This window comes from Manihot esculenta, chromosome 5, assembly GCF_001659605.2.
Source record: "Manihot esculenta cultivar AM560-2 chromosome 5, M.esculenta_v8, whole genome shotgun sequence".
In the NCBI taxonomy this organism is placed as follows: Eukaryota; Viridiplantae; Streptophyta; class Magnoliopsida; order Malpighiales; family Euphorbiaceae; genus Manihot; species Manihot esculenta.
In genome coordinates this window covers 4550023-4563288 of record NC_035165.2, presented here as the reverse complement: position 1 = coordinate 4563288, position 13266 = coordinate 4550023, and the positions used below count along the sequence as shown (strand labels likewise).

The window sequence follows — 13266 nt, the reverse complement described above, 5'->3', positions numbered from 1 at the left end:
AATACGAAAATACTGATTATTAAATACTTTTCATTAAATTTCAGCAATATTCGATTTAAATAAAAAAAAATTGATCAAACTATTTTAATTTAAAAATTCAGTTCGATTTTTTATTCATTTCAGTTTGATTCAATTTTAAATTTTAAAAATTTTAACTATTTAAATTCGATTTGATTTTAATAAAATAATTAAAAAAATCGAAACGAACCGATTAATATATTTTTAAAATTAGATCATAATTAATATTAAAATATTTTAATTAAATTTTAAAATATTAAAAATAAGATAAAAATAATATATAAAAAATAAAAAATTTATTAAAAATTTAAATCGATCAAATTGAATTAAACCAATTCAATTCAATTTGATTTTTTATCAAAATCAATTCGATTTGATTTTTATAAATATTAAAATTTTGATTTTCAATTTATTCAATTCAGTTCGATTTTAAACCAAATCGATCGAATACTCACAACTACTTTTCACCCCGACCGAATAGTTGAAATTTATTTATTATACATCTTATAAAAAATATTTAAGTGAATGTTCATAATATTTTTCATAAAATATATAGACATAAAGGTGTTATATACGAAAAATTTTCGTTTCTGCTTTTATTTTGTTAGGCCTTGTTTGAAAGAAAAGAAAAGGAAAGGAAGGAAAGGAAAAGTGCGATTTGACCGGAGATTAAGACAGGAACCAGTAATACTAAGGTTCTTTCTTGATCCCACACAGCTCTATTATCGCATTTTTGTTGAGTACATTAGAGTTCTAATTTTTGGAAATTTATCATCTGCGCTGCACCTGCATGCACCAGCATACATTATACCAATCTTTCTTTTTGCTTTTTCTTTTGTTATATATATAAAATAAAATAAAATAATCAGTCTCTTTCTCACGATCACTTCTTCATGAAAACACAATATTATATGATTTAACATGCAAACAGGACTTGTTAATATAGGTAAATATAAAGGTAAATTATATTTTAATTTATGAATTTTAATATAATTAATTAATTATTTTTTATTTTTAAAATTAAATTTTTAATTTTTTTTATAATTAATTGATTTAAATAAAAGTTAATTCTATCTATAATTTTGTTAGTTAGCAAATCAAAAAAAAAAAAAAAATCAAATACTTAAAATATTCTCATAAATAATTAGATTCTTATAGGTATGAGTGAAATATTTTATATTACGTAAACTATATTTTAGTCTCTAAATTTTAGTATAATTAATATATTAGTCCTTATATTTTTAAAATTAAATTTTTAAATCCTCCATATCATCTAAAATTACATGTCTTCCATCCATTATAGATATTAATTTAACTTTTAAAAGTATAAATTTTTTCTTAAAATATTTTTTATAATAACCTATAATCTATTTAAAAATTAATTGATATCACTTAAAAATGATTGAAATATAAAATATTTTTTAAAAATTTTAAAATTATCAAGTACCGTAATATTTTAATAAACGGAAATTGAAGAAGTCTCATTAGAAATATCATTAATCTCCTAAGTAACGTCAGTCTTCCTTCTTTATATTTGTAATAGTCTCATAAGAAATATCATTAGTCTCCTAAGATAATAATAATTACTCAAACACGTTATCCAAAACAAATAGCAACACTATTTTAACTCAACAGTAATGAATTGATAAGAGAGACTCCCTTTGTTCTGCCAATGGCAACCCCATAGCCATTGTCTCGAGTTGCACATATGTTCCTTAGTCCTCTTTGACGTTCTTCTCTGTTGGCGCCTTTCTTTTCGTCTTTGTTGGTCTCATGGGTTTTATGCCTTTTACCACACCTGACTGAAACCCAACTGAATTCTAACAAAATCATGTTATACTCCATTTCCTTGCTTATAGATAGCTACACAATATACATGGTCAATATCGGTTAGTTCAAATTTTCTCGAGTCCCTCACACGTAGGTCATATCAATATGTCTCAGATGACACACCCCCCTAAATAAATAATCTAAAGAGAATTTTAGATATCTGACACGGCTCTTTGCTTACTAATATTTTATACTAATTTATCCCAATATTATTTTTCCAAAACTCTACTGTTGAAAAATTACATTTTTGGTCCCTGAGATTCTAGGACCCTAACACTCTCCCCCACTTAAACGGTCGACGTCCTCGTCGACTAAGCTTCTCGAAGGTCTTCAATCTGCTGCTTGGACACTCGATTTTTGATAACACATGGAGTTGTTGTCATAGGTTCGCTTGTATGTTGCTTGCACAAACAATTGATATTTGATCGAACACTTGGTCTTGGATGGCTTTGTCCTTTGGTGTCACATCTTCTGCAAATATGTTTGGAGGTTGGTACTTCAATCCTTGTGTGAAATTATGCAATGAACTCTGTTGACTGTTAGATTTGAGTGACGACTAGGTTTGTGAAATCTCCATTTCATGATGTTCTCCTCTCATCCACCCGTATGGCGCCATGACCGATCTGTCTCGCTGAATTGGATGTTGATTTACCCTATTTCCTCCTTCACATGTCCCGCTGTGCTTATTCTTTAAGTGTTGATAGTCTTCCTTCTTTAAGATGCTCTCTCTTCGTAAGCCTTGTGCTTCACGTTTTTCGTTCAAAGTCTAGGGTTTTCCTAGGGTTTCTGCATTTTTCTTCTCCAATGGCGGATAATTTACAGCATCTTTCCTTATCTGATGAGGAGGATCAAGCCCTGGAGGTTGTACCCTTGGTGGATACTTCCTCTTTCTTCTATAATCTATGCTTTGTGGGTGTGTTTTTGACATATAGTAGTATCAATTTTAATTCAATGCGGGACGTTCTTGCTGAGCTTTGGCATCCTCTTGGGGGAGTTAGTATTACTGATCTTGGTGCTAAAAGATTTTTGTTTCGATTCTATACCCCTGTTGATTTTGAACGTGTTTGGAATGGAACTCCTTGGCTTTTCAATAATCATCTCTTGATTTTACACCCTCTTCAACCTGGGGAGGTTCCATTATTGGTTCCTTTATTTTACGTTAGTGAATGGGTTCAGATTCATGACCTCAAAGCGGGATTTTTTTCTAAATCAGTGGCACGTTCCTTGGCTAATTTTATTGGGGATTACCTGGACCATGATTTGACCAGGGTTTCTACTGTTGCATCGGAATCTTATGTTAGGGTTCATGTCAGGATGGATGTGAGGAATCCTCTGAAAAGGCGTGGGATACATGTACCTGCTGCATGTCTTTTTTGTGATCATGATGAATCTATTTCACATGTCTTTTTGCATTGTCCAATGGCTGTTGTATAACACCCCTTACCCGGTTATTTACTTAACCGAGCCGGAGACATTACATTCTGTAATAATTCTCTTATTTTCCTTTAATTTATATCAAGTAAATCATGGCTTTTTTTTTTTAACCGAAAATCCGGCAGAGTTTCCCCTGAAATATGGATTTCATTCCACCTGTGAATAGTAATATCACACTTCTATCAATTTCAACCTTAACCCCCAAACTTCTTTTAACATCAACATAAATTCATCTCAAATCAAACACTTCGTAACATTTCATTAATCTCAACACAGAAACTTATACTAATCATCCATATTTACATCAAACTTAAAATATTTTAAAAAATATCTAATACCAACCATATACAACTTCATCTCTAAAACTTTATGTACATACCATATTTTCAAAATCAAGTTCATATAAAATTTTTTATAAAATATACCCCAGGATAGTCAATGATGTAACTCTGACTGGGTTGATGCAGATCTTGCTCTACTGTTTCTTAAATCTACAACCTGCACGAGGAAAAACAAATTCCTACGCGCTAAGCAAATTGCTTAGTGATGCTCAACTTTTTTTTTTTAATAAAACATTTAAATCAAAAGTCATTTAAGACCAATAATTAAACCAATGACAAATAGCTATATAACAAATAATTTGAAATACTCTAAATCATATTATTAATTCACATAGATATACATATTTTAATTTCATAATCCTTTTATTTTTCTTCATCATGTAAAAAGTTTTATTTTATCTTAATACTTTTTATTTATTTATTATTATTATTACTACTTTATTTTGTTTTATTTTATTTTATTTTATTTTTTTGGATGTTACATGTTGAGTTATGGAGACTTGCTGGTTTTTCTACTGCTGTTGCTTTTCCTATATTCATGGATTTCTTTATTCATATTTATAATACTTTTGGCAGAGAAAGGACAGCACGTATGGCTATACATGCATGGAAGTTATGGCATGCCAGGAATGAAAGATTGTGGGTCAATAAAGTTTTGTCACCTAGTGAGGTTCATCATGCTGCTAGTTCCTATTTTATTGATTATGTGGCTTCACTTGTTGCTCGGCCAAGGACGTTATCCCACCCATCTGTTCCTCGTGTGCTCCCTTTGGTTGAGGCTACCACTCTTGAAGTTGATTGGATTGCATTCATTGATTGTGCAGTCTTTGCTAGTGCTGATTTATTCGGTTTTGCAGCAGTATTTGAGGACTTGGAAGGCTTCTTTTCCATTGCAATTTCGGGTTTCTATGAGGGGGGTGGGCAACCTGTTATTGCTGAAGCTTTGGCCTTGCGTCAATGTTTATCTTATGCTAGAGATTGTTTTCTTCAGGCTGGTTGTATTTTTACGGATAATGTAACGACCCGGAAATCGGACCGCTACCGGCGCTAGGATCCAGATCGGCTTAAGGCCGCCAGGACCCGTAGCAAGCCAAACATTCATCCTGTATACCTGTTTAATCCCATACATGATCAACAATTACATAAAAATTTTAAAACTTTCTCATTTGGTCATTCATTCACTCATTCATTCATTCTATCATTCCTTCACCAAGCTTAACCTGTGCATGCACAAATCATAATATAAAGCCTCACACTGGAGTCCTCATCAAAAACTCCAATGGGGTAACATAACATACATTAAGCTTGGTTTATAATAATTATCATTAAACATTTAAGATCATGTACTAGAAAGGGATTAACATTCATACTATGGTCAAGCACAACTCTAAACTTCCATAAGCATTATTACATTACATTTCTATACTATACTTTTACATTACATCATATTCATGTCCACATCTAGCTATTACAAAAACATGACTCTACTCCTGCTGACCTCCTGGTCTACCCTGTACCTGCAAACCTAGGGGTTAAGGGAGAAGGGTGAGCTATAAAGCCCAGTGAACAGAATAATAACATATTCAATTTATATTTCATGCTTTCATGAAATGCAACACATCACAAACAATTCACATCAAGGATGGACTTGTCACCAATAGTCCTCAACATAGTCCAATCGTGCCAGGGGCGTAGAATGGGCCTCACTGATCTTTCTCTTACCATAGCATAACATAACATAATATTCCAACTGTGCCAGGGGCATAGAATGGGCCTCACTGGTCTTTCTCTTACCATAGTGCCAGGGGCGTAGAATGGGCCTCACTGGTCTTCCATACCGTATCATCATCATATCATATCATACGAGGACTAAAGGATCATCCAACATCCATCCACATTAACATCAAATAATGCAATGCAACATATTCGTGAATTCTAATGCAAACAACCTAGTATATCTCATGGCATACATGATGCATGTATCATGCTCATAATTTATTTATTTGCTTTTGAACGTGAAGAGTTATTCCACTCACCTCTGGCTGAAACTCAAATGACTCTGAAGCAGCTATCTCACTGCTGAGGTCCTCGGTTCCTCGGGTCCGAACCTATACAGGTGGACTCAAATGAGGGACCAAACATCCATGAACATGACTCTAAAATACTCCCCAAAAAACCCCCTAAAACACCATAAAACAATCACATAAATCATGCAAAAGAAGGCTGAACAGGGCACTTTCGGCGGCAGGTTCGACGGCCGAAAGTCCCTCCAGAGCCGAAAGTCATGCACCTTCGGCGGCACTTTCGGCGGCCGAAGGTTCCCTCCAGAGACGAAACTCATGCATGTTCGGCGGCACCTTCGGCGGCCGAAACTCCCTTCCAGAGCCGAAAGTCCTATTTCGGGGGCAGGGTTCGGCAGCCAAAAGTTGGCCTCCACAGGCAGGTTCGGCGGCCGAAAGGACCTTCGGCTGCCGAACCTGAGTTCTTTCCAAAGGCAGAACTCAGCCTCTTTCATGCATAAAAACCTCCCAATCCATTCACACATGCATTTACCTATTCTACAACAAGCAAACTCAAGCCAACAAGCATATAGGGGTCTCAAACTATCCTAAACCCCAATTACAACACATCAAACATGCATAAACAACCCACATTGTCTATAAACACAACATAAACCAAAAACTCAACATAAACCTAATCATGCATTTCTACCCCATAGATCTTCATAAAACTTGTTTAAAACATACAAGAAAGGTCGGATCTAAGCTTACCTCTTGAAGATCGAGAGGAAAGACGATCCTAGCTTGAAGATGGGGAGAAATCACCTCTTTGGTCTCCAAGTTTCAAAACTTGCTCTTTTGCTCAAATATCTTCAAACCAAGTGAAAACTTATAAGAAAATCATGAAGATTCGAAGGAAGAAGCTCAAAATCGATGAGGGACGGCGGAGAACTCATCTTGGCCAAATACGGGGAGAAAAGCTCACCCGTTCGGACATGGGGACCCCTTTATAGGTGGCTGGCCAGGCCACTTTCGGGGCCTAACGTGCCTCCGCATGCATGCCATGTTCGGCGGCTGAACATAAGGTTCGGCGGCCGAACCTGGACTTCCCTTACTTATGCCTTCGGGGGCCTAAAGCACACCCGAAGTGCATGCATGTTCGGCGGCCGAACCTGAGTCTTCCTCACAAGGCTATTTTCATTAAAAACTTAATTTCTTTCTTGCTTAAAACCATAAAATACATTAAATCATTTTATGAAAACATGATTTTACCCTTCTAGAGGTTTCTGACATCCGAGATTCCACCGGACGGTAGGAATTCCGATATCGGAGTCTAGCCGGGTATTACAGATAACCAATCCTTAGCTTTGACTATTCGCTCTCCTCTGGATGACTTTTCGGAGTTTGGATTAGTTGTTTCTGATTGCAAGGATGCTATGCGGTCTCATGGTAACATTCATGTTCGTTGGGTACGACGTTCAGAAAATAGAGTCGCACATTTATTAGCTAGAAAATCTATTCATTATGGTAGATTCAAGATTTGAATTAACATTCCTGATTGTCTCTTAGATTATTATTCTACAAGATAAATAAAGTATTTCTTGATTCAAAAAAAAAATATTAAAATTTAGTTGAATATGATAATTTGGATAAAAGTTAATGAACACTTAAGTGTTATTTCAAATAAAAAAAAGATAAAAATATTTAAATTTTAATAGACAGAGAAAATGAATGAAATTCTAATTCTTTAATATTTTTAATTTAAAAAGGATAATAAAAACATTTTCATATTAATTCTAAAGGAATTTAGGTATTCAATTTAAAAAATATAAGATTCGATCTATTAATTATACTAAAACTTAAGTACTACGTATAGTTTATTCATTCAAAAAAGATAATAAAAATATTCTCACCCTTTTAAAAGCAAAATGAACGAAAAAATAAACTGGTTATAAAAATATTTAAATATTTAATTTTAAAAATATAAATATAAATTTATTAATTAAATAAATTATTTTTCTTCGTTGTACCTCTCATTTAGCATTTTTTAATTTATCAAAATAAAAATTAACTTTAATAAAATAAATTTTGACTTGATCAATTTAAATATATATATTATTTTTGTATGTCGTTGATATATATGGTACTATTTACAATAATTTTACTATTTGAACATACTTTTTTTAAATGTTAAGTAATTAAATTAAGAATTCAATAACGTTATCTTACATTAATGTAATATATGAGGGAGGTTTATTGTAAGTTTTAAAAACTATATATATATATATTAACTTTTTTTTCTTTAATATTTCATTTAAATAAGAAACGGGTCATAATCTTCATTAGTGTTAATAATTGTGGTCAAAGAAACTAGCAAACCCAAATGGAGATGAGATCCGATCCTAACGAAGGAGGAAATGAGAGAGAGGGTAGAAAAGTTGGACGGCTAAAACGAGTAAGTAGACGGGAGAGTTGAACTATCAAAAAACGCGCCACGTGCGTCAATTTACGGTGAAAATCAGATCAGCAGCTTTTAGCAAAGGACACTAAACTTCTAACACTTGTACAAAAGGAATGGACCCATTAATTTCCTATTATTTTTTAAAAAAATGTTTATATTATTATTATTATTTTATACTTATCATCTCAAACATAAATTTCCAAAAAAAAAAAAAGAAAAAAGAATGTGGAAAATGCCTGTATCTAACTAAGAAGGGAAAAAGTGATTTTTGACCACACAACACAGATACAACAAAAGACTGCGGAAGCAACAGTCTACTCTCCGTCCCACTATGAAGCAAGTATTGGTATTGCCCTTTTTTCTGCAATCATTGTTAACAATACAAGAAGAGTACAAATGGCGACAGATTAACAAATAATCATTTTGACGTTGAGAAGTTATTAGAACTTTCTTATACTTACAGCCGCAATTCTTTTTTTCCGCATCAAATTGGGATTTCGGAGTGCGTCGGTGGTCGTCTTCACCCATTGTTTTATATATGAGAATATGCACAATCTGATTGATGCGATTTTTAGACGAATCAAACCCCACTAAAATTTATATATATATTTTTAATTTATTAAAAATATTTTAAATTTTTATAATATTTAATACTAAAATTAATAAAAAAATTTAAACGTTATAATCATTTTAATATATTTTTAAAAATTAATAAATTTTCAATTACTAGTAATTTTTTATTTAAAAAAAAAACAATTTATTATCAATATATATCTTTGAAAAATAAATTCTTAGTTCCTTGCGCGTCCCGGTATCAATGTATGCCTTTGTTGTTGGACGGTGATTGCGGCTGGGCTATGCCCATCTTAGTTTCTTACCTAAATTTAGCTCACGAGAAAAACTCACATCTCACTGTCAATCAGATACTTCCCCCCCAAAAAAAGAAAAGTTATAATAACTCATGATTTTCTTTTACGAGTATTTTGAATTATTATAAATTTTAATTTCAACATTATTCTAAAAAAAATCAACATTTAATTCTCTTAGTTTAATAATATTATTTTATTTATTTGAATTTAATTAAGATTCAAACTCAATAAAATTTTAAAATTTTTTAAAAACATGAGGTCTAACAACAAAATTGATTGTTACTCCTTTTTCTATTCAAATAACATAGTTCCAAATCCTCTACAATCAAGTTTGAACGCATGGATCTTGTTTAGTTGAAACTGAGTAAACAAAGGAAGTCAAAAGTGCAAAAATTTCCTTGTTTAATTTACACTATTAAACTAACTTCCTGAAAAGTGGAGTAATTTACTTCTCTTGTGTAAATTAAAGTAACTTATTTAAATATTACTTTAATTTAAATAAGTCTTAATAAGATGCACTTTTTTAATTAAGTGCAATAAAACTTAATATTATCCTTTAATTAGTTGTTATTTTGAATTATGTACTGAATATTTTTTTTAGTCTTAGAAATATACTTATTTATTTTGAAGTTAATGTGTATACTAAACACAATATATCATAATTCTCAAAAGTGAGTTTTTTTTTTTTTGTAGTTTTTTGAAAATATACTTCCTATATAATATACGAACAAGACTTTAAAATGATGATCGATTAGAGGTGAGTATTCGGTCTATTCAATTTAAAATTAAATCAAAATTAATAAATTTGATGATAACCGGGCCTGGACGTCCTAGCCATGACTGAGCCCGCACTAGGAAAGTTGAGTTTAGTTCTATTAGGGCTCAATACTTGGCCTACTCCATGTACAAGCTTTGGACTTGCTTTGACGAGTCGGGCTGTGTACAGGCCTACACGTAGGGGGCTTGGTCACAAATAACCTATTAGCTCTGGAGAACAACAAATTTCGTGATGTTTGGGATCTTATCCATATGGCGCCAAATATAATTAAATGGCCGCTTGATGATAGGAAATGACGCAGTATACCCGTACGTACGATCGGCGTGACTATGATAGAAAGATACGAGCACAGGACGGTGATTACACGTCACTATAGGATAAAAGAGAATAGGAATAAAAGGAAGCAGAGGGGGAGGAACGAACTAAACTTACCAAAATATACTATGAGCCTACCCCTTATTATATCTCAGACATCAATTGGCGTCGTCTGTAGGGATGAAGGAGATCTTTTTATCACCAAGAGTTCTCATCCTCAATTCACCCACTGATATCCATATGGCCAACTACAGCAAAAACCATACTGAAAACATCTCAAACGACCTAAACTCGACCCAGGAAGGTCCATAGTTCTCGTTTTTTAGCCCAATGGCCCCAGTAAATCAGTCACCAATGTTGTTTAACCTTCACTAAACTCAATCGAGACTGTGCCTCGAACTACCTTATTTGACCAAAAACTGCAAAGCATGCTCTCTAGTTACAGAACATTACTCACTGGCTAGGCTAGATGTTATAGTAGAGAGGGCTTAGTACCGAGCACACCACTTATAGCCGAAGGGCTCAACACCAATGAGTCTCAACCCACATTAAACTATCATATCCCTCAATAGAACAGTAGGAGGACAAACAATAGAGATGGAGAAGCCAGTCAGAGGAACGAGCCGACAGCCCGAGCAAGAGACATGATAGTAAAGGAGCTTATCGAGAACGAGGGGGTTGAGAGCTACTCTTCTAAGTCAGTAGAAGGGCTGGAGAGTGAAAAGATAGAAAAAAACTATCGCCTGGAAGAGGCCTAGAAGAGAAGATGTAGACATAGACAAAAAATTAAAAAGATTAAAAGAGCAACTACTGACGGAATTGGGAGCACGAGACAACAAGCAGTTCCCTGTTGCCAACTCATCAACATTTGTGAAATAGGTTTAACAATAAACCATACCAAAAAAGTTTATGAAGTCACATATGGTAGCCTATGACGGAACGAGAAACTCCCGAGGGCACGTCTTGAACTACAAGACATTCATGGAATTGCAGACCCATTCGGACGCCCTAATGTATAAGGTCTTCCCAACCACCTTAACAGGACTAGCCCCATGCATGGTTTAATAGCGCTTGGAGTAGGGGAGCATCAAGAACTTTAAAAGACCTGATCAATGTATTCATCAGCAGATTCATTGCTAGGGTTCATTCAGAAAGAAAAATGAGCTATTTAGAAATTGTGCGCCAGAGGAGGAATGAATCCCTTAGAGAGTATGTGGCCAGATTCAATTATGAAGATTTGCATATACTCGAGCTAGATGAGGGAAAAGCAGTAGAAGTCATACAAAAGGGCACAACCTCTCCAGAGTTCTTTGGGTCACTGTGCAGGAAGCCCCTTACTACACTGTCAGAGCTGATGAAAAAGGCAAAGAAATATATAAAGCATAATAACGCCTTGATGACTAGTTGATTTGCGAGAGATGACAAAGAAAGAGGTAGGATTGGGGAGGACAAAAGATAAGACAGGTCAAAGAGAAGATAGGACTGGGGACTGGAGGCATTGAACAAACACCAATGGGAAATAAAGGAATAGAGACCTTATCAGCCCTGGCTCCCCACTGAAGTCACTCCCCTGAGCGTATCTAGAGTTGAGGTGCTCGTTGCAGCCAAGGACAAAGATTTTGTGCAATGGCCCAAGGCCATGAAAGTAGAGGCAAGCAGAAGAGACTTGGATAAATATTGCCAATACCACAGAACACACGGTCATGACACAAACGACTGTTATCAGTTAATGAACGGGATAGAAAGGATGATTAAGTGAGGTCATCTTCAAAATTTTGTGAAGAAGCCAGAGGGCCAAAGGCAATAGCAAGGTGCAGCGAGAGAAAGGCTTAGGAGATAGATCGGGACACCAATAATTGACGGCTCTAATGGAACAATCAACATGATTGTTGGAGAAATTAGAGGCCGTATGAGTAGAAGGGGAAGAAGAGAGGCAGAAACGAAAATGAAAGTGGTTCCAAGGTGATGCAAGTCGCTGAACACTCCCAACTAACCATCTCTTTCTCATCAGATGATGCACAAGGGGTGCAGATGCTCCACGATGATACCTTGATCATCAAAGCAGTCATCCATAACTTCAAGGTTCATAAGGTGCTAATGAACGACGACAACAAGGTGAATCTATTACTCTACCTGGTTTTCCAGCAAATGAAATTACCCGAGGAGCAGCTCGTCAGGGACCAAGCCTCGATCAAATGGGTAGGAAGAACCCTAGTAGCGGTGGAAGGAAAAATGAAAGTAGCCCTCACTCTAGGGAAACCACCCCTGTCATGGACTCACGGCAAGAAAGATCCGGACACCGTAGTTTAAGGTCCTTCACCAGACTCGCCCTCTCCTCAGCAGGATGAGATTTCACGGAAAGTTATGATTAGAGAATGTAATCTAGCAGATTCCAATTACACCTATAATCACGGAATACCGTATTCACTGGCTAGTGCTAGTCAAATTTGTAGGAGGTTTGAATACCAACCCTATCTTTCTACAGTATAAAAGCAAATGAATATAGAGATCAATGTATGTATTCGGATACAACTACTCTTGAGTTCAAAACATCTCATTACACTCACACTTTCCTTTAGTTTACTAGTTTGAGCGTTAGAGTGGCTGGTATAAGCACCTATCACCTCACTTTCCTTTTCTTGTAGATTGAATTATTTCAGTCACATCAATATTATTGCTTACTAACCGGTTCAGTTAGATTTTCAATTGTTTTTTATTAAATTGAACCGAACCGAAATAATTAAAATTTTTTAAAAATAAAAATTAAATAAAAAAAATAAAAAATTAGACTGAATTTTTAACTTAATTTAATTTCATTGATTTTTTATTTAAATCAAATATTGCTTCCTACATAAAACGCATTGCAGATTTTATAAATTCATTGAATTTGTGACATGAAAAGCTCCGTAATATATAAGTTTATCTTGTTAGCAACACACTTGATACACCATGTAGAATATAGAAAAAGATGACTAGAAGTGAAAGAACACCATGTAATTGCTCAATAATATTAGAATAACAATTATGGACCCAAATAATCAAAGAGGAGCCCTTACTAATAAATAGGTAATTGTTAAAAAAATAATAAAAATAAAACCTTTGAAAACAGTTTATACTTTATAGTTGTTTTTTTTTTTATATCAGAAAAATTATTTAAGCTAGGGAAAACTTAGCATGACTTATAACCGCATGGCAAGGAACGAAGTCAAAAGTGTTTACT

General features: G+C 34.1%; 1 protein-coding gene across 1 annotated transcript; it reads left to right on the top strand.

Moving 5' to 3' along the window:
- The first annotated feature begins 2652 nt into the window (after positions 1–2652).
- On the top strand, positions 2653–3282 carry LOC110614732. Its single transcript, XM_021756370.1, has one exon. It carries the CDS (start codon positions 2653–2655, stop codon positions 3280–3282), a length of 630 nt encoding a protein of 209 aa, XP_021612062.1.
- The last annotated feature ends 9984 nt before the right edge of the window (positions 3283–13266 follow it).